Source organism: Asparagus officinalis, chromosome 4 (genome assembly GCF_001876935.1).
Source record: "Asparagus officinalis chromosome 4, Aspof.V1, whole genome shotgun sequence".
Taxonomy (NCBI): Eukaryota; Viridiplantae; Streptophyta; class Magnoliopsida; order Asparagales; family Asparagaceae; genus Asparagus; species Asparagus officinalis.
The window spans coordinates 27,010,136-27,032,003 of record NC_033797.1 but is presented as its reverse complement, the minus strand read 5'-3'; the positions used below and the strand labels follow the sequence as shown (position 1 = coordinate 27,032,003).

Sequence of the window (21,868 nt, the reverse complement as noted above, 5' to 3'; positions counted from 1 at the left end):
TCATTTTGTGAGACCCTTACTTCACCTTTTGTTTAATTTCCATTGCCAAGCTCCTTGCTGATGCGCAAATTCTGTTTACCTGCGTGCATATTTATTATTTTTTGCATGTCCCTTGACCAATTCTCCTTCTTCTTCTTCTTTGCTGTTGCTATTATTAAGTACCAATAACTGCTATCAACATTCGATTCATGTTTTCCGTTCTTGTGGCTCAGGTTATCGCTAGGAGAAAGCCTGGATGGAGTAAAAGGGGCATTCAATTAAAAGAACCTGCATCCCTGTTTCTCTTACCAAATATTTTGTTATTGAGCATGCTTATTCACCATCTAGTTGTATACTTTGTTATAATAGAAATTCCATCATCTCTGCATTTTTTTTTTCTAATGATTTCCCTGTTGCTTTATTTCTACTTCCAAACTAAACAAAAACCGTATATATGACCGTTCCACTGATGAACGAAGAGATTCTTCAAAAATTTTGTAGAACATTCTCTGTTCAATTAATCCCTATGGGAAGTACAGCCCTTAAATTTTGCATGTTAGAGTTTCTCATGAAAATTTTCGGTTTATTTTACCTCGTCTTGGTGATTGGTTGAGAGTGAAATAAGAGAGAAGGGAATGAGAACATCAATAATAGGTTTGTTTCCACTAACGATCACGGTCTTGCTCTTTTCTCCATTTGTAGTTCCATTTCAATATCAAAATAATTTCTTTTCTCCATTGAAATATAACTGCCTCTATCCCCGTTCATGAATGAAGTTAAAACTAGAAATTTAAAAACAATAAGCAGACATCTCACAATGGTGAAATACCGAGAAAAAAAATTACTCGGAAGGGATGGCTTCAGTAATCAATGAAGAAGTTAAATGGCGGATTAAGTTTGATCCCGTTGCACCAAATCAACAAGTAAAACTAGATAAATGATTTCAATTAATAAAAAAAACTTGCCGAAAACTGGTGAGGGTATATAAGTGCAACATAGTTTAAAACTATCAGGTAGTTAAGTGCAATTAAGCCACACGTTTTATCAGTTTGTATGTCTATTTAAGAGGCGAGCATCAATAAAGCTTTCTAGTGAATATAATTAATTTGTTTTTACTGAACTTGACCTTGTGATAGTTTTTATATTTTTGTTAATAATCCCTAAAAGGAGTTCTCAAGACTCAAACGTTATTTGCATATATACCACTTAAGTCATGGGTATTTTTAAAAATACCCTCAAATCTTAGTATTTTCAAAATTACCCCTCAAATCATCAACTTTGTGAAAATTATACCCCTAAAATCAACTTGGTGCTAAAAATGTGTCTGTTTTGTTGATAACTTTTACATTGTGATTACAAATTAGCTTATCAAAGTTAATAATTATTTACTTTGACGGTTTTTTTTGCGAAAATTAATGATTTGAAGGGTAATTTTGCAAATACCGAGATTTGGAGGGTATTTTGCAAATATCGATGTTGTAAGGGGTGTGAATGCAAATAACCATATAAGTCAATACAAACTAGTAAACTTATATTGGGCATCTTACTGATGCATACATATTGTTTCGAATCCGGCTATCGTTGGACCAAGTTACTCGAACATGAAGCTACAATAGAGCAGTTACCTGTTACGCAAAATTTGCAGAAACAACGCCGGCATAAAAGACAACAAACCATCTGCGTTGTCAAACTTGCTAAGGGCTTTCAAGAAATAAGATATATAGAACCAGCAAAAACCGTACATTGCATCTGAGACCGTTCTTACATCGATCACAATTTCAAGATCTCAAAGTAGAGTTCAAATATTCGCTCAATGGTGACATCCAAAACAGTAAAAAGATAAGAATAAGAGCTTGATAAATGATAAGCGTACATCTTTTCACATAAAAAAGATTTGAAGATCAACACGCGTGCTTCTGGATTCAGACGCTACAGTCGGCGAAACTGCATTAGCCCCCGTGCTGCTACAAAGTCAAATGGTAAATAATGAAATATGATTGGCATAGACTGCTCTGATTCAAGGGGGCAAATATATATATATATATATTTACAGGCATCTGGGCCCTCCAACTTTCTTTCTGCTTCTCAAAAACTTCGAAATCTCTTCCAACTAGTTCAAGTATATTAGCATTAGAAAGATGATATGGCAATCGAGTTGTCCTACCACTTTACAATAACTTGAAACTTTTTTGCCCCTCTCAAAACTGTATTCATTATCCAAATAAAATTGACCCCTTGGTCAACGATCTTCCTCCTCGCTGCTTTCAATAAGGACCAGAGCCTTTTTCTTTCTCTGCCTCTTATTGTCTTTGTTGTCACTGCTTTCAGCTGGCCTCCTCTTTCTGATATTTTCACTATCTCCAGCTTCTGTAGCTGCACCATTAGGTTGGTCCTCATCCATGTACTGCTGTATCAGATCAATAATCCTAGCACCGTATTTTTCTGTCTTTACCTTTCCAACTAGCTTCTCCAGCTGCAATATAAACTCTTCATGTCAAACATATATAAGACAAATAATATTAAGCGAGAAGATCGCAATGCACAATGTGAGAAACTCTTGCCTCCATTATGGATTTTGGTATTTTGGTGCTCAGCATGTTGATTTGTTGAGTAGATAGGACAGCATGAGGGAATATTCCTCCGTGGTTTAAAGATAATTCCTTCCGTAGTTCATCAAGCTTAGTTTCCAGTACCGATAATTGACATCGTTTCAAATCTTTTAAGGAGCCATTCTTCTCATGCAACTGTCTGATGCATATCTCAAGCTTAACTGTTCTTTTTCCTATGACAATATAATAATGCATAAGCTGTGTCATATTAATAGGTCCTTTTGATGTGTGCATTTGTGTGTGAATTTGGACCAATATTTTCTGAGCCAAAGCAGATGGCACTTAATGTTGTAATTGACAAACTGAGTTAGGCTTTAGGTAGCAAACAGAATAAGTACATTATGCTGGCAATTTTGAGCGGAAAATGAATTCAGTGAATATAAATATGGGTTGATTTTACAAAACGCCCTAAAGTTTATCCCCTTGCGTAATTTTACCCACCCATGTGAAAACTGCAGTTAACGCCATTAGGGTTTTTTTTTCCTAAAAAATGTTGAAAGTTGAAGGGGGTTTTCTGAGAACCCCAAACCTAAAGGAGGGTTTTGTGACATTTTGAAAGCTAAGGCAAGGTTTTGTGACATTATGAAAGTTAAGGGGGATTATGTGAGAAACGCCCAAATTTAAGGGAGGCTTCTGAAATTTACCCTAAAAAGTATAAATATCATATAACAGTCACGCGAGTCACCTTCTAAAGGCTCTTTCTTTATTTTTCCAAACATTTGTAGATACTTCAGTGGTTGATGTCGTTACACTGGGAGACATAAGCTAGTCCAAGTCCATGTAAACGTGTCTGTTGTGCTTACTGTTTTAAAGATGAAATACCACTAAGGGGAAATATTACATTCAGTGCAGAAAATGATACAGAAAGGTTTATTTTAGTCTGTACTTAAAAGGAGAAGAAGGATAAAGATCATGATGTAATATTTCACCTTGAGATGCTTGCTTCCAAAGTGGTCCCAATGCAACATATGCATTGGTAGCATAGGCTGTATGTTGAAATTCTTCTTTCTACAAGGGAAAAAGTAAACTGATTGTTACCATCAAATCTAATAGTTTAGGTTAAAATGGCAGAAAAATAGTCAAGGACCAGAAGATTAAAAAAAGATTTTCTTTTCTATAGGCAAACATACAGATGACATGGCTGTTTGTAAACTGTAATTAATAGAGAAATGTTTCGTTAGCTTTAATTTGTATATGGTCCAAATACAAATTGATAGAATAACATGAGGAACTATGATATATGCTTCAATGAAGATTTATCATTTATAATTACTTATAGATGCTTATTAACAAAACTTTTGACTTATCTAGAATTCACAAGCATTGTATTTTCTCCAATAATACATATCGATGGGTACAAGCTTAAAAGAAATTTTTTATACAAAAAAAAAAACATTAAAAACATTAACTGTCAAGCTTCATGACGCATGTCCCAGCTTTGCTCCAGTTTCCTACCAAAACATAATATATATATATATATTATATATAATATATGATATATATATAATATATATATATTATATATATATGATATATTGTAGGTTTAGTATGATTCAGGCGTTGTCATGCAGTCATTAAAAAAAAAGATTTAATGTAATGTCTGACAAAGCAAAGAAAGGATAGAAGAAATTACCCAAAATTTATACAGTGTACAGATCAAAGAAAATTTAAATTAAGAGATAAGCAGTTTAGAGAATCACATTATGTGCGCCAGCATATGCTAGTAAGAAACTGAACCATTAGTGATTTGTTTCCATGTAAGATGAAAAGTGAGAAGTCCCACCCTGAGCCCAAGCTCTCCCATCATGTATCTTGACTACTCTCTTTCTTGATTTAGACCTGATGCAAAATGATTAATCTCTGTTGCATGATCTTAGGCTTTGATACCCTTTCAGCCCTCGTTCGGTATCCCTACTGGTTTTCCATCATCTTTGCCTATTACTCCTCTCTACGGAAGTTCTCAACAAAATATACCTCAAGGTAAGGGCAAGGCAATCATTTTCCATGGGTTGGAGGAATCAGATCAACTAAAGGTAAAGGTGTTTGGGGTTTGCCAACAAATGTTGAGATCTTACCTTGAACATGATTCATAGAAGTTTAGACAATGTCATTTCTGATATGGACAGTGTCGCAATTGGTAATTCTCCAATATACAAAAGGGACGAGATACAAATGCAAATGTATTTTTTTCTGAAGATATGTGTTTTACAATAATAACGATATACAAATAGACATTTAGTTGTTATCTAAAGATGAAATAGATTTGTTGAGTAAAATGAATTCTACAAATTAGCTCTTGCCAAAAAAGAGCATAACAAACTTCAGTTCTGATGAACTTTTTCAGCTGAATAAAGGTTCGCATTTGTCAGTATCAGATGATGATAAACAGTCAAATCCTGGGACATGGCTATATTAGATAAGAATGTCCTCTGTATCATGGCTACAAGATCTTGAGGTGGATGAAGGAGGATTGTAAGATCTTGGCACACAAATAATATTAATAATTGAAGATATCAATAGCTAAAATCAAGAAAAACCACTCAAATTTGCTGAAGAGGAAAAGAATTATATACGCTAACGTACAGCATATATGAAGGAGAAGATCGTGTGTCAAACAAAGGTCGACAATCATAAAGAAAGAATGGTATTTGACATGAAAGCTTCTTTGAATATGCCAGAATGGTAATAGATTAGCATCTTACCAAAACACGGTCTAATATAAGCTGAATTATCAACTGCTCAAGCTCTTCTTTCTTAACATCTGGAAGTGGGTTTGCTGATTTACCTGGTTGAAAACAATTCTGAATGTTAACATAAAAAACCCCAAGAACACTAGCATAACTGTAACAAATGAACAAAAGACTAGCGAACAAAGTTACCACAGACATCAAAGATTGGTGTAGTCAACAATGACAGAATTCTAGTATGATAACCATTCAAATCTGGTTACGAATTATTAAAAAATTCAAGTTATGAGCTGAAAATTCAAAATACATCACTCAGAACAAGCCTTTCTCACTCAAACTTTGACCGGCTATTTGACACATGGCTAAGATTTGGAGAGAACATTCTAGGCCAGCTGTCAACAGGATTCCATGACCAGCTGCAATAGGATACCAACTATTCAAATTCGCAAAAATATTCTGAACATAGTCCATGGGCAACATAGAGGTTTTAAGCAGTAAACTAGGAGGACAGTAGGTGGACAGGAAAAACTGCCTCGTCGATCATACAGTTGAACCACATGCAATCCTTTGAAATTCTCCAAGAGCAACTAAGAATTGAAAAGGGAAGACAAGAGTTTTAATTTACTAGGTGAGATGCACGGGCATTGCACGTGGTCAAATATCATGATTGTTTGGTTTATTTCTTTAATATAACTTGTTCGTGAAATTGTTTCTTTTAAATTTCTACTTGATGATGTAATACTGTCTATGAACTTTCTTAATACTCACGTTTACGTACCTTCAACTTTCATTTTATATGTCGTTGTGACCATAGGTATTGTCAGCAACAAATCATTAGAAAAAATTAGTGACTCATGTAGCAGCCAATATGTTAATCCCTAATGACTATAAAATAAGAAAATCTATAAACATTTAATAAAAATCTCCCCATAAGTTTGCAAAGATAACCATATTCAACTATTAAGTTGCTCAATCCTTATTAATTTAAATGAATTCATCAAATCATTGAAATAGCTATTACATCTTTAATTCTTAAGTTCTTTTGATATTAGCACCTACAATCAAGAGTAAAAAATAATAATTAGAAGGAAACTAGTCCCTCGAATTGCTAATTATACCATTGATTTGAAGGAGTAATTTCAAAATAACTTAAGAATTGAGTTACTTAATAATACTTTCAATGCATTGACGGACTAATTTCAAAATATGAAAGATTTAAGGGACTAATACAAAAAAACATTTTAATCAATCAATTGTTGTTAACAAATTAATTAATTACAATTACATAATATGGAATGTATCAATTGGTTAATATTTACACGTGGAGTGCATCTTAGGTTTACAATGCTAATGTCCTCTTAGCTTTCTTTCTACTCTTTAGTAGTAGACCAATTCTAATTAGATTAATTTTTTATTAATTACTTTCAGATGGAGGGAACTTTAATTTGGAAGTTCAATTTTGACTTAATAGCTGTAGTTAATAACCAATTAATAATTAGAATAAGAATGTTAACATTAAAAAGGATTAGGGGTAAAACTGGTCAATGAAAGCTTTTCCAAAACTCCTACTTTTAAAGGGTGTATGATTTATTAATTTATTTATTTATCACTTACATTCACTTCTAAAGCATAGATAAGCAAAAATGATGCATGAAAAAAAAGAAATAAGATAAGATTTCAATTAGGATTTTATATTTAGGCCCTGTTTGGTTCAATTGAAATTGAAAGGAAAGAAAAGAAAATGAGTGAGAAAATCACATAAAACTGTTTTGTTAGATAGAAACGCAAAAGGAAAATGAAAATGGGAGAATTTCGAAGGAAAATAGGCTAAGATTTTCCCAATTCTTTTTCCTCTCCAGAACCCAGTGAAAGCTAAAGAAAATCTACCGGGGAGCAACCGAGCAAGGTAGACCCACACGATCAATAGCGGCGCATTGTTACCCATTCACTTGGTTCCATGTGGGGCCCACATGGGAGTATTAAATTGGTTTATGTACATAAAATAACTTAGTGGTTAAGAATAAGAAAGTGGTTATGACATATGTGAAGTTGAGTCCTCAAATTATTAGTCCTTTAAAATTTTCATATTTTTGAAACGAGTACTCAAATCATTTAAATTAAAATGGTTTTCTAAGAGCATCTCCAACCATAAAACTCAAAATGGTGTAGTTTTTACACTAAGTTGGTGTAGTTTTTACACCAAATCACTATTCCATCTCCAACCCATTACACCAAATGTTACACCAAAAAGAATATTCATTTTATTATTCTTATCTTTTAACAATTTTTAAAATTTAAAATATTTAACAAATTATATAATTATATAATTATATAATACATATAATTAATTATAATACTATATTTTATGAATAAAATAAAAATATAAAAATTAAATGCTAAATCAAATTAAAATATTACTTTCATAAATTCAACTAAAGATTATATTTAACATCACAAAAGAAAACATCACACTTGCAAGCAAAATAAAATAAAATAAAAGGCATTACATTTAACATAAAATAAAACACAAAGACACAGTCCATATTGATAAAATTCTAAGTCTCTGAATTAGTATATTCATCCCACAAATGATCAATTAATGCATCTCGAAGTGCAATATGAGCTTCTTTATTCTTGATTTGTCGATGACGAGCCAGAAATCCTTCAAACCGAGCATTTTCATCTACAACCATCTCTACGTCCGGAACTGGCGCTTCCTTTCAATTTTCAATTGTAGCATTAAGATCACGTTCATCCTCAATTATCATGTTGTGTATAATAATGCATGCAGTCATTATATCATATAATACTTCTTTTTTTCAAAAACGAGCTGATCCTGACACAATTGCAAATCGAGATTGGAGTACTCCGAATGCACGTTCTACATCTTTTCTGCATCCCTCTTGCTTCATTGCAAACAACTTTTTTTGGACCACGAGGATCATGAATTGTTTGTATAAGAGTAGACCATTTTGGATATATACCATCAGCTAAATAGTAACCCATGTTATAATGTTTACCTTGAATGACATAATGAGCAGAGCAGTACCTTCAGCGAGTTTTGCAAAAAGATGAGATGCCTCTAAAACATTAATGTCATTATTGGAACCTGGCAAACTAAAATATGCATGTCATATCCAAAGATCATAATCAGCTACGACCTCCAGAATAATAGTTGGGGATCCACTATGATCTGCATATTGGCTCACCCAAGCCGTTGGATAATTTTTCCATTTCCAATGTATGTACTCTAGACTGCCCAACATTCCTGGAAAACCTCGTTGTTTAGCAATATGTAGTAGTCTGGCAATGTCATTAGCGTTATGCGATCTCAGATATTGTTCTGCAAAAACCTCCACAACAGCACGACAAAATCTCTTAAAACTTTTGATTGCTGTCGACCCTCCTATTTTAATGTATTCATCAGTAGCCTCCGCTGGTAGACCATATGCCAATATTCGGAACACAACTGTAATTTTTTAAAGCATAGACAATCCAAGTCTACCGACCCCATCCCTTTGCTGTATAAAGTGTCGTGAGCTTTTATGACGTTAACCATGCGAAGGAATAAATCTCGAGACATTCGAAATCGTCGGCGGAACATCGAATCATTATATTGCGGATTCTCAGAGAAGTAGTCGTTGAACAGATTACGATCAGCATTTTCTCGATCACGGTTGATCACTATATGACCAGGAATTGAGCCTCCACGAATTACTTGGTTGTTTTGTTGATTGATATAGTAAGCCATGAGAAGATTGTTGTTGTTCCTCATGAGAAACACTGCTTCCCTTTCTGCATCAATCGCTTCAATATCATCTATCAATTGTTCATCTTCAATTTTATTATCAGAAAATGATGATGACAAATTAGAAGGATCTCTATTGTTAAAATTCATTTTTTGAAAATAGAGGTTTATGATTTTAGCAAACTCATCAATATGAGCTTTTATAATAGATGGAGATGATAAACGAGAAGTGTTGGAAGTTAAAATGTTGTCATGAAGAGTTGTCATGAAGTGTTGTCATGAAGTGCTAGAAGTTGATATGTTGTCATTGATGTGTCCTTTCTTTGAAATATTGTCATGAAGTGTTTGAAGTTGATATGTTGTCATTGAGATATCTTTTCTTTGAAATGTTATCATTAAGTGTTTGAAGTTGATAGGCTGTCATTGAGATGTCTTTTCTTTGAAATGTTGTCATGAAGTGACAGAAGTGGATATGTTATCATTGATGTGTCTTTTCTTTGATATGTTGTCATGAAGTGTTTGAAGTTGATATGTTGTCATTGATGTGTCTTTTCTTTGAAATGTTATCACTTTTATTTTTCATCTATAAATAACATATCATACTTCAAGAAACATACATCTTCTTCATTTGTGTTATAGATGACTTTAAATCAACGAAGTTCTTCATACACAAATGCTGAAGACTCACACCTCTGCCATGTATATCTTGATATTTCCCAAAATCTAATCATAGGTATAAACCAATCTAAGGATCAATTTTGGTCTCGAGTTGAGAGTGATTATCATAGCTCAATGCCTGCTTTTATCACTCAAGTTTGACCCAGAAGATCTTTGCAATGTCGAATGCAAACTCTCTTAACTGCAATTGGCAAGATAAGAGGATGTGTAAGACAGGTTGAAAATTTAAATCCAAACGGTGCTTCTGAACAAGATATTGTAAGTGTTATTTGTTACAAATATTTTTGAGATTTTATTTATGATTGAATTTTAATTTTATATATTTATATCATTTTGCAGTTCAATCGGGCTGAAGTGTTGTTTGCTCAGGATAAGAATTATAAGAAGGGATTCAAATTCAATCATGTATGGCCCATTTTGAAAGATATCAAAAAATTTACAGATGTTAATGCTAGAATTTAAGTGGGACGTATGCAACATGGTAACTTTGCATCATCACAATCAGAGTACTCTCCCACTTCAGACTCTCGGACGTATGCAACATGGTAACTTTGCATCATCACAATCAGAGTACTCTCCCACTTCAGACTCTCCCACACCAGCATCTCCTGGACGGTAACTTTGCATCATCACAATCAGAGTACTCTCCCACTTCAGACTCTCCCACACCAGCATCTCCTGGACAGGCTTCATTCGATTTTAATATGAATGACAATGATTTTGGTAGTACTTCAACTGAAAGACCTATAGGGGTACGGAAAGCAAAATTTAAAAAAAGAAATGATGAAGAAAGTTCTAAGTTTATGGAGTATATGAAAGAAAAGAATCAAAAAATTATTGCAATGATGGAAAAAAATAATGTTGATAGGCAACTAAATTATGAAATCCAAATGTTACGAGCTCAAACTGCGGCAAAAAAAGTGGACGTGGAAGAATTACGAGAAGAAAATTTAATTTTACTGAAAGATTTGACACAAGTAACTGATCCAAAACTACATGAGTTTCTTGTACAAGAACAATCAAGAATTATGCATAAAAGAACTAAACAATGTGAAGGATCTCAAAATACCGGTTCTGGTATTTTTGCCCAATATTTTGAGCATCTTCGTCCTTCTGATGATAATTTCCCAGAATACTAAAATGTTGTTTTAGTTTATGTTCAATGTTCTATTTTTCTTTAATTTTAATGTAGTGCAATTAGTGTTAATTTTCAATGTTGTTTTAGTTTATGTTCAATGTTCTATTTGGTTCTAGTATTATGCAATTAGTGTTAATTTTCAATGTTGTTTTAGTTTATGTTCAATGTTCTATTTGGTTCTAGTATTATGAAAATTTAAGTGTTTGGATTAAACTATCTATTTTTTTCCATTGTTGAATTTTATTTTAATAATTATTTTATACACTAATTTTATTATAATAGTTCATAGCAAAATAATTAAAAAAAATTAAAGCTACAATGTAATATTTTGATCATGAATAAAAGGAGAAACATTAAAAACCATCAAGAAAATAATAAAATAAAAAAAAGGTTACTGCGCTAAAGCTACAGTGCTGCGCCAAATCTGGCGCCGCACTGAAGCTCTCCCCCAAAATGACGCTGAGAATAGAGTTCGGTTGGAGGATGATTTGGTGCATTTTTTGAGTCAAAATGACAGTTTAGCTACCGGTTGGAGATGCTCTAAACATTAGTCCCTTAAAATTTTCATATTCTGAAATAAGTTCTCAAATCATTGAAATTGCTATTAGGGCCTCCAATTCTAATTATTTAAAATTAGTTCAAAATAATTGAAATTGCTAGTAGGTCCCTAATTCTTGTAAGTTTTCAAATTAACCTATCTAATTGCTACTTATATTCTTCATTGGAGGGACTAATTCAAAATAACTGGGGAACTAAGGGGCATAGTAGCAATTTTAATGATTTGGAAGACTAATTTCAAAATAGGGGGAATTGCATATTAGTCCCTTATATCATCTCTAGTTGCCAAATAGTCCCTCAAATCTCATTATTTGCTTATTAGTCCCTTAAATCTTCAGTTTTCATGACGGTCCTTCTGTTAGAAAAACTGTTAACTTCTCTTACTCTAGTTGAGTTAATGCTTAACCCAACAACTCAAGTTACCTTATTGCCCCTGGAGTATACATTTATTGAGTTAATGCTTAATCTAACAACTCAAATTACCTTATTGCCCCTAGAGTATACATTTCTCTCCCAAGTTTTGGGTTTAGAGGGAAGCTAGCCATGAGAATAACCTCAATTTTGGGTTGGGGGAAGCATAAGCCCATTGGAGAAGAAAGGTGTGTTTGAGTTAGTATAGGTGGGGTTACAATGGATATTCTACCTAATTTTGTCACATTTAACAGTCATTAAGAACACCACCTAACACGAAGGAATGAATTGGCAAGAAAAGTGAAGATTAAGGGACTAATAAGCAAATAATGAGATTTGAGGGAATATTTGGCAATTAAAGATGATTTAAGGGACCATGATTTAAGGGACCATGATTTAAGGGACCAATATGCAATTAACCCTTCAAAATAACTTAAGAATCAAGGACCTAGCAGTAATTTCCACGTTTGAGGGACTCATTTTAAGAACATATTTCAAAATATGAAATATCTAGGGGACTATCAGAAAAATGCAATTAAAAAATCTATATTTTTAATTTTTTTTTGATGGAAAAAATCTATCTTTTAGTAACTAAAGGAAAAAATTGATATCAAAACAATCTACAACAAGTCATATATTGAGGAATGAAGTTTTTACACATATGACAACGTATTTTAAATTGATAATTGCATTTATTTATATATTAGTATGTTCTATATTATTTTGTTGACTAGTAAACAAATGAGATTGTTTGTTTATCATTTTCTTGTAGATAACTACTGATTCATAGTTTGTTTAACATTTTTCATGGATTTCCAATTATACTCCTTTATTATAGCGACTCCAAACCCAATCTTTAAAGTTGGCAATTTTATTGATTTATGTATTATTTATTTTAATTCAGTATTTTTGTTTATATTAATTTTTCAATTGCTTATACTGATTTGTATATCTTCATTGGCATTTTTTGTATCACTTTAATCGATTAAAATTAATTGTGAAATAATTTTCATGTTTCTTTCCCTTCCTATTTAATATTTAATTAAATAATTCTCTAGAAGATCTTTTTTTTAATAAAAGACCGACAACACTTGTATGAATTCTAGTCAAGAAAAGTAAATTAAAAAATTAACATAGATTATATATAACATAAGTCAATTGTAGTTTTACTTCATTTTTATCACACTACTACTATTTTCTTTCGAACTTTCTTTTCAATTCTCTTTGCAACCAAACAACAAATAGAATCTTATTTTCTTTTCTCTTTTTTTCTTTTCTTTTCACTTTCCTTTTCTTTTCTCTCTCTTTCCTTCAAACCAAACATAGCCTTAAGAATTTGATTTTCCCTTTAATTGAGACATTTTTAGTCAAGGTACTTAAGATTTGTTATTTAGTTGTATCAATTAGTTAGGATATTTATTTAATTTTATCTGTTTGCACTGCTATAAAGAAGATCATACTTTTTTCATTTTACGAGAGAAGACTGATGAAAACTCAATATATGTGAAATGCTCTTTATATAAGTTGTACCTAGTCTTGTTTTAGCATGTGACTTACCCCGGTGCGAGGTCCAATCTTTTATTTTTTTTCTTAATTAAACCATGAGTGCAATTTCAACATTTGGAGCTTTTATTTTATTTTGCTTTTCCTATATCCAAATAATTCCCTCAAACAATCTCCACTAATCTAATCCCCATCACAAAGAACATACTCCTAACTTCCACCTTGCATCAGAAAGAACACATCCTGTTGTACTTTCCTCTATTTTTGTGTGCTTGTGTATGCTTTCCATGGGCTTGTCTTGTAAACACACATCAAGTAGTTTTGACTCGTTATAGTTTGGTTGCAAATTCAAATACAAATTTTATCACCATTCTTCAAAACCAGCAGTTCACAAAGGTAGATATTGTAGGTAAAGAAATTGTTGAATAACCAGTTTGGCCGAAAACTTCAGATGAGTAGTGGGCTAGCGATTAATATCAAAACAAAAACAATAATAATACCCCCCCCCCGCACCCGTTCCTCTCTGGCCCCCCAGATATCCAGTTTCAGCCACATAGAGAAGCTTCAAACATTAACAAGAGTTGGTTGGAAAGGGATAAAATGGGAGTTGCAGCCATATTTTGAACTTCCAAAGATTACAATCCAGAACCACTTGAATATAGTGCTCTCATACTAGCAAAAAGCCGCATTAGCACTTAAATATTACATGAAATTTAGTTGTTCTTTATATCTGGAGGATATTCGATCTCTATATTTGTTTATAAATTTCTAGTTTACTTGTTCATTTCTTTGAATTTCCACTTCTGATCTATCATGTACCCGGAATCCAATTTCATTATATTCCCCAGATGATTAAGATTTATCTTACATGTCATGGCATTGAGCTCAATTATGGTCATCTTGCTATAAGCTACCAGCTAGGTTGTATGGATATGGGTGCAGGTGCAGACACAGATAAGGACATGGGGGACAACAAATTCGTAAAAGGCAGGATACATGGAAACCTAGACACACACACATGTATATATAAAATATTTACATTAGACCAAATATTGAATGAAATTACCCATAATATTTGTATGTTTCTTTTACTATCTATAACAATTAACAATTAAGAATCTAGTTTAACCAAACAAAGATTTATGGTTTAACAACAAAAGTTTAGTTTTGGTAGTATAGGATACAATTGGTATTTTTCAAATCTCTAAGTAATGTTTTGGTCTTCGGGTTCAAGAACCTATTGGTTTTGAGCTTGATATACCAAAGAAACTAGTTTGGTTTTGAGCTTGATATACCAAAGAAACTAGTTTGGGGTTATTAGTAGTTGGGAAATCAGGTTTTGCTTTAAACCACACGTGTGCATTAAGTGTCCATGATGAATCCATGTCTGACATAGTGACATGTGTCTGACATGGATACAACACCCAAAACAAAGTGTCAACCTAGACTACCAGTTATTATGCTGTCCCGTTTCATGTAGACAATGTGATTCTTTCCTAGATATATTTAAGAAATAACTAGTTATATTTGTCTGATCTATTTGCATAGTTTTTAATGCCCAGTGTGATCAAATCTTGGGGAAGCAAACATTCTAAATTTACATTGTAGGAGGCGACTAGCCTAATAATATTTTTCATGGATCACTAGCAAATAACACATGCTTCCAAGTTTTCTTGTAAACCAGAACACTTACACAGTTTTCTTGTGTTGTACTTGACCAAAATTACAGAATGTCAGAAACAAAACAATCTCAATTGATATTGTATGAGGTGACTAGTATTATTAAAACTTCTAATCGTTTACTGGCAAAACTCTCTGTCCCATGGTTTCCTGATGACCCAGACAGCTTATATAGTTCTGTGTCACAAGCAAACGACAAGCACACCTCGAATAATTTGCATATTCTGTTAGCATCTTATAAGTTCATATTTTGTTTTGTGAGCTATAAAGTCAGAATAGAAAACGAAGGAATACTCAAAACAAAATTTTGATACGATTATCTACCTAATTCCTTCATCTTCCCTTTGAATTTGTCCACTAACTGCAACATTGTTGCCCTCTGATCATTTTCTTGAATGTCGTGTAGTAACGAGACTAAAACTTTTGCATGATCTGAAAAATTATAACCAGTTAGCAGTGTGTACAACAAATTTGCAGAAAACAAATTAATCATAATCATAACTGATGGAAACCATCATCCTTAGCCAAAAATTTAACAACACCGGTTCGCTTGGAATGCATCTCTAAATTTAGAAGGCTCCATTAAAATAGAAAACTTTACTACTAACAACCAGTTAACAGACCAACTATCAGAGCTGGTTTACAAGTAACAGAAACTAAGAGTGGTTGAGGTGGCGTTACATCGAAAATGACACGACTGATTGGTGGGCAGCAAACCAACATGGAATTACACTCAAATATTCTCTTCTTTTCAAGAAAAATCATACTCTACAGCATAAAAATTTTGTTTTTTCCAACTTTATAAAGCTATCATGAGCGATACTCAAAGTTCTGAATGACCATTTGAAATCTACCATATGGAAACATGAAATATAATAAACCTTAACATCCTAAAATAATCCAATAAGGAGTGCATTCTAAACTTAAAAGTAAAATCTCAATTCTCAGATGCTCAAAATGGAAGGCCATGAAGCTAGTTACACAAAAAGGAATTAACTCAGTAAATTCCTCCAATGAAGTAGGATGAGAAAAATATTCAATTATAAATAAATAAACGCATAAGACACCTCTTTCAGAATGTTGGTTAATTAAGGAACTACATTCACACAAAAAAAAAAGTAGCAGAAATGAGAATGTTAAAGTAGATGTGTGGTTAATAATAAATGAGCGCATTTGTAGGAAATTAGAGATTGTTGCCATCAAGAATAAAATAAGAACGGGTAAATGCACGGACTAGAAGAAGTGTAAGATTATAACTAATGGAGCAAGGATAACTAGAAGGCCAAAAGAACTTGCTTGGAAGCAATCAAGAAAAATTATCATAGTGGTTAACATAAAGGACAAAATAGCCCTTAAAAGAACTGAATGGAAAGAATAGGATTCATATAGCCCATCCCAAAAAAAATTCATAGAGGCCTTTTTTTTTTCTTTTGTGTGTAAGATCTGTTTCAATCATATTGCAAATAACATGGTAACCGAAAGGAACAAAAGAAAATGGAGTTTACAGATTAAATTAATAAATAAAATGAGCAATATCGCCACTCGATCTGCTATGATGATAGTTTCCAGAGCAGCAACTTTAGAATACTAAGAGATACACAAGTAGTTTTAGCATTCAAAGTAAATTCAGCTGCTGGATGGAGAATGAACAATAATTAGTAGGAGACCCACAACAGCTTTTTTGGGATTTATATATGAGCAAAATGCTAGACAGTATTGCACAATACATCGACCTTTATAAAACCAGATTGGATATATTTTAAGTCCTGAACTGATATGAGAAGGTTGTATGAGAATATACTATTTAAGAGTCAGATCAAAAAAATAATATGAGAGGAAAAGAGAGAAAAGTAAGACAAATGAAGGAGATACAGATCAAGCGTGGTAAATTTGGTTGAAGGAATAGAATGTCTGAATAAGAAAAATAAAGGGTAGTCAAAAGATAAGATCGGTTGTCTTCTGCAGATGAAAGCACCATAGTTTCTCAACTTCTTTTGACATTTTGTTTTCCTCCTAATTCATAGAGGATCTACCAAGAGAAAAGCTTAGCAATTCCTAAATGTAAACACATTACGTTGCTTTTAAAACCATGAAGGCATTCTTCTTCAGTGATGCCTAACAAAACAAGAAGGCACACTTAACTTCACCTAGCACAAAAATAAACAAGAACAAGAACAGAGAAAAGAAATAATGTTCCAACAGTAATGAACATTAACAAGATACGTGAGTTTATGAATTATGCTGGTTCGTGAAAAAAATAAGGGATTAGAGCATAACATGAAACCGAACAATGAAAATATCCATAAACTACCGTCTTAAAAAGGAACATTATCATACAAGTGACATCTACTTCCTTGAGCTCCTTTTCATATGCACAGTTGTCACACATTCCTGAAATACAATCACAAGCTTTAGAAAGCACTCCAGAGATATATGAAAGACTGTCAAAAAGCCAATAAATCTCCAAATATGACAACACCATTGCAGTCCTGTAGAGGCTCCCCAAAATGCCGAAAGAAAGCACCTCGTCTGCAGGTTTTCCTAGACTGAGACGAGTATTGAGGAATTAGTCACTTAAACTGTAATGTTAAGCATAAATTCAATATTTAGTATGTTAAATTCCCATAATCATTATTATGATTGTTCCTATTCTTTATCAATTTCCTTAGAAATTGGAAAACTAAAAAACCATCAATGATATATTCTTCTTATATCTGGTGCACATATGTGTGTGTGCGTGTGTGTGTGTAATATTGGGAGGAGAGATGAATCATTTAACCAAGAAAATAGCAAAATGAGAAGAGGAAGAGCTTCAAATATATTCACTGAGGCACAAATTCAATATTTAGTATGTTAAATTCCCATAATCATTATTATGATCGTTCCTATTCTTTATCAATTTCCTTAGAAATTGGAAAACTAAAAAACCATCGATGATATATTCTTCTTATATCAGGTAAGCATATGTGTGCGTGTCTATGTGCGCGCGCGCGTGTAATATTGGGAGGAGAGATAAATCACTTAACCAAGAAAATAGCAAAATGAGAAGAGGAAGAGCTTCAAATATATTCACTGAGGCACTGATATTCTACCTGGCAGTATCTCGCCATATCATACAGATTTTGCAGTCCACAATTCTCGTAGAAGACCATAGAACTCTGTTTAGGAAGTCAATGTCTGTTTATTAGCCAAAAGAACTAGTGTGAAAATTAAGTAATTTGAATCATCAACCTTTCAGAAGTTCACCTGACGTGGAACATCACCAGGTCTGAAGTACAATACGCACTCTGAAGGAAGTCCATCTCTCCCAGCTCGACCACTTTCCTGCAATCACAATAAGTTCTCAAAGAATAATCTTTGATAGAGATAGATATGCAGATTGAAGATACCTGATAGTATGTCTCCATTGACTTACTTAAACTGTGGTGAATGACAAACCTGACTAAAGACAAATAAGGAAGCATTTAGCAGATAAAATACTAATAAACGTCAATAACTAGAATGATACAGTGATGCCCTTAGCATGCTGCAAATGTAGACAAAAAAGGACTCATAACATAGAGTGTGCATGAATCCACTAAAATAATCAATGCAACCTCATATGCTCACACATGTGCATAGTTACATACATGCATGTCGCAATTTACTTGTAACTGTTTACTTTCTAAAAGTGGTCTCATGTCCAACAGTTCATTAATGTTCATATCAATTAATGCTTCTTTAACAAAATGTTTTTTGGTTGTTTAGCTCATAGTTGCCTGGGCCCTGAATTTCATATAAATATGGAGGGTTGATATCAAGATAGCATGTTACTACAAATTTCGTTCGTTTAATTGTGAAGCTTATTTGCTTCGATTCATGCTCCAGCAGTCATGTTTTGGTGGGAAAGGGCCAAGTCTAGTAAGGATAAAGTGGTTACTAAAAAAACGTGTTCAAAAAGCAATTTAAGATTTGAACACAGTATATAATGAGTAAAACTACCATCTGGCTTATTAATTCCCATCCCAAATGCCACCTGCAATGTAATTAAGAATTTATCAACATGCTTACCACCAACCATCAAATAAACTGACAAATGCAGAAAGATCACACACTTACCGTGCCAACAATAACCTGCAACTTGTTATTACTCCAGCTGTACAAAAAAAAAGCAAACACATATACATCAAGGGACTACTGTACGCAGTAAAAAACAATAAATGACAGAATCTGATGAAATTTTCAGTATGAAATTTTCTTTAGCTGGAAAATGAAATTTCAGTCTCAATTCTAAATTTACCTGATCAACTTAGGGGGTGTTATTCGTTCCGGATTATTGATTTGGACTCGGAGATTTGTCCACGAATCCTACATACTTGAACTGGGACCTGGACTAGGATTTTATGGTTAGACCCCCGGATTCTTGAATTGGATTTTGATTTTCTTGGTTTGGATTCTTGAACTTTTAGTTTGGATTCTTGAACTTTTGCTTTGGATTCACAGACTGAGGGTCGGATTCTTGGACTAAATTTTAGATTTGTGGATTATTTGCATTAGGAGTTTCAAATTAAATTATTATGTTAAATAATAATCATTAACAAAAAATAAACATTAATTTGAAAGACCACCCTCATTGCAATTAATGGATTACAACAACAAAACTAAATACATCTTGCAATTCATTTAATCAATTCAAACAAAATGTATGAAATATAGTATTAAATATTTGAAATATAGTATTAAATATTTGAAATATTTATATATTTAAGAAATTTTAAATAATGAGCATATCTAAGTTAATATTAAATATCAAATATATTAAGTGATTAAGTAGTATTAAATATATTTCATTTTAAATGAATTAAATAAATTTATTATAGAATTTAATTAAAAATATTTTAACATTAACTACACTCAATGTTAATAAATAATAACTTTAAAATATGTAATAAATATGTAATATTGTAAAATTAAATATATTTAATTTAAAATATCTTAAATATTTACAAAAGCAAAGAGAAGAGAGAGGAAATCCGCATAATAACATCACAATCCATCAATTTTAACTTGGACTTTTTATTAAAAAAAAATTCATTAAAACCTATAGAGTTAGAATGGAGTGTGGATTTTGAAATCATAATCCTAATAATAATCCTAGACAACCAATAACTCCTTAAATTCAAATCCAGATCCTAGTCCTAAACCAATAACATATTAAATTCAAATTCAAATCCTAGTCCTAAACCAATAACACATTAAATTCAAATCTGAATCCTAGTCCTAAACTAATAACATCTTAAATCTAAATCCATATTCTAGTCTGAAATGAATAATACCCTAAATTGAAATCCAATAAAAAGTCCGAGTCCAAATCAACAATCCTTAACCAGTAACCCCCCTTAATTTTATCTTGTTCACAGTCCAACTGACAGAAATTGGTTTCATATTTTAACTTAACATTTTGATAGGATCCTATTGCGGTTTCTTAACTGGCATCATCATCTAATAATCAGACAATTCATTCAGAGTTAGGCGACTTTGATAAAAATATAAACCAGAATTTCCAAGTAGTTATTCAAAATGTTAATCCGTTATCACTTTAGCTGCAGGTAAGGAACTACAAATTGGACTTGAATTAACGTTCAATGACCGTCCTTTTACCAATATGTTGCGCATGTGTTTCAGAGCATTAGGATTTGTCCATAAATCCTCCAAACTATCTAGTCAGTCACTTCTTGCTTGGGAACATAGAGCAGTTTTAAGTAAAAGAGAACAAGTAGATCAAAAAATGTGGTTTGATGTTCTAGTTATGCTGGTACCGACTATAAATTGCAGTAGAACCAAACTAGAGTAGCAAATAAAAACTTCATAAGGATGCTTTGGCATCTTTTGACCAGTGAATTCAATTTTCAACATTTCATTCTAATAGTAATCACAACGAAAAGACAATGCCTTACCTCTAGCACAACCTTTCTATGCTATTTTTGCATTACACAGCCCTTCTAGATATCAGAATGAGGAGGTCTTTCATCAAATGAACTAAATATTGGAAATTTTGAAGTATAGCCTTTGTAGCATGCCCAACACTGCAAATGTTCGAGTCCATGTACTCTTCAATTTATTTAATAATCATCACCTCAGTTTATACCTACTAGTGACCCCTACAAAGACAAATGAAATATCTTGCCAAAGTTATTTTTTAGCAAATAACATATAATTACTTTTTTGCAAAAGTTCCCTTGTTACACTTCTAACCAGCCAGTTTCACTAAGAAGCAAGAACGGAGAACCCCGCTTTTAAAACAACATTAAGTGGTCATACTACCTTTCATGTAATTAAATCTTCCTAGTTCTTCCCCTCTTTTGTTTATTATAGATCAATTTCAACACAAAGTAATTGTCAATATAAAGACAATCTTGATGATGCAACCATATCCACATTCAGTAGTCTACATAAAGAAAATATAACTCATGGAAGAAACACACAGCAATAGTAAAGGAGGTTGGTGGGTGAGTTATAAGTAAGTTTGAGGATGCTTAAGATTTGTGGAACAGAACCTGATTGATTAGTCCACCCTTATTCAACTAAACAGAAAACATACCGTAGATGAACTTTCTCTCGTTCAACTACATCCATGTCTGCATGGTAATAATTTGCTAGAATCCCACGCTCATGCAATTCCTTTGCAACCTAGATTTTCAATAAGGTCAACAAAGGTTATGATAATTTAAGAAACAACATGCAAGAAAGTTGAGCAAACAGATCCAAAATCTTAATACACAATAGGAGAAAAACTATAGCGAGTTTAGTGCTTTAGGAAACAGGTAAAATGTCTAACCAATGCTAAAGACCCAAGGTAAGTGCAAAATATATGTCGCAAGGAGGCAAGGTTCAACCT

At 32.6% G+C, this 21,868-nt stretch overlaps 1 protein-coding gene across 1 annotated transcript in view; it reads right to left on the bottom strand.

The window, feature by feature from the left end:
- The window catches only part of LOC109837040 (mediator of RNA polymerase II transcription subunit 34), a 25,518-nt gene continuing 5,348 nt past the window's right edge, over positions 1,699–21,868 (bottom strand). The window contains 13 exon segments of the mRNA XM_020405116.1: positions 1,699–2,452; positions 2,541–2,761; positions 3,518–3,596; positions 5,291–5,373; positions 15,316–15,423; positions 17,329–17,382; positions 17,471–17,537; positions 18,084–18,149; positions 18,238–18,315; positions 18,381–18,433; positions 18,973–19,006; positions 19,090–19,126; positions 21,572–21,660. Coding sequence (XP_020260705.1) covers positions 2,219–2,452; positions 2,541–2,761; positions 3,518–3,596; positions 5,291–5,373; positions 15,316–15,423; positions 17,329–17,382; positions 17,471–17,537; positions 18,084–18,149; positions 18,238–18,315; positions 18,381–18,433; positions 18,973–19,006; positions 19,090–19,126; positions 21,572–21,660 — 1,203 coding nt within the window. The 3' untranslated portion in view covers positions 1,699–2,218.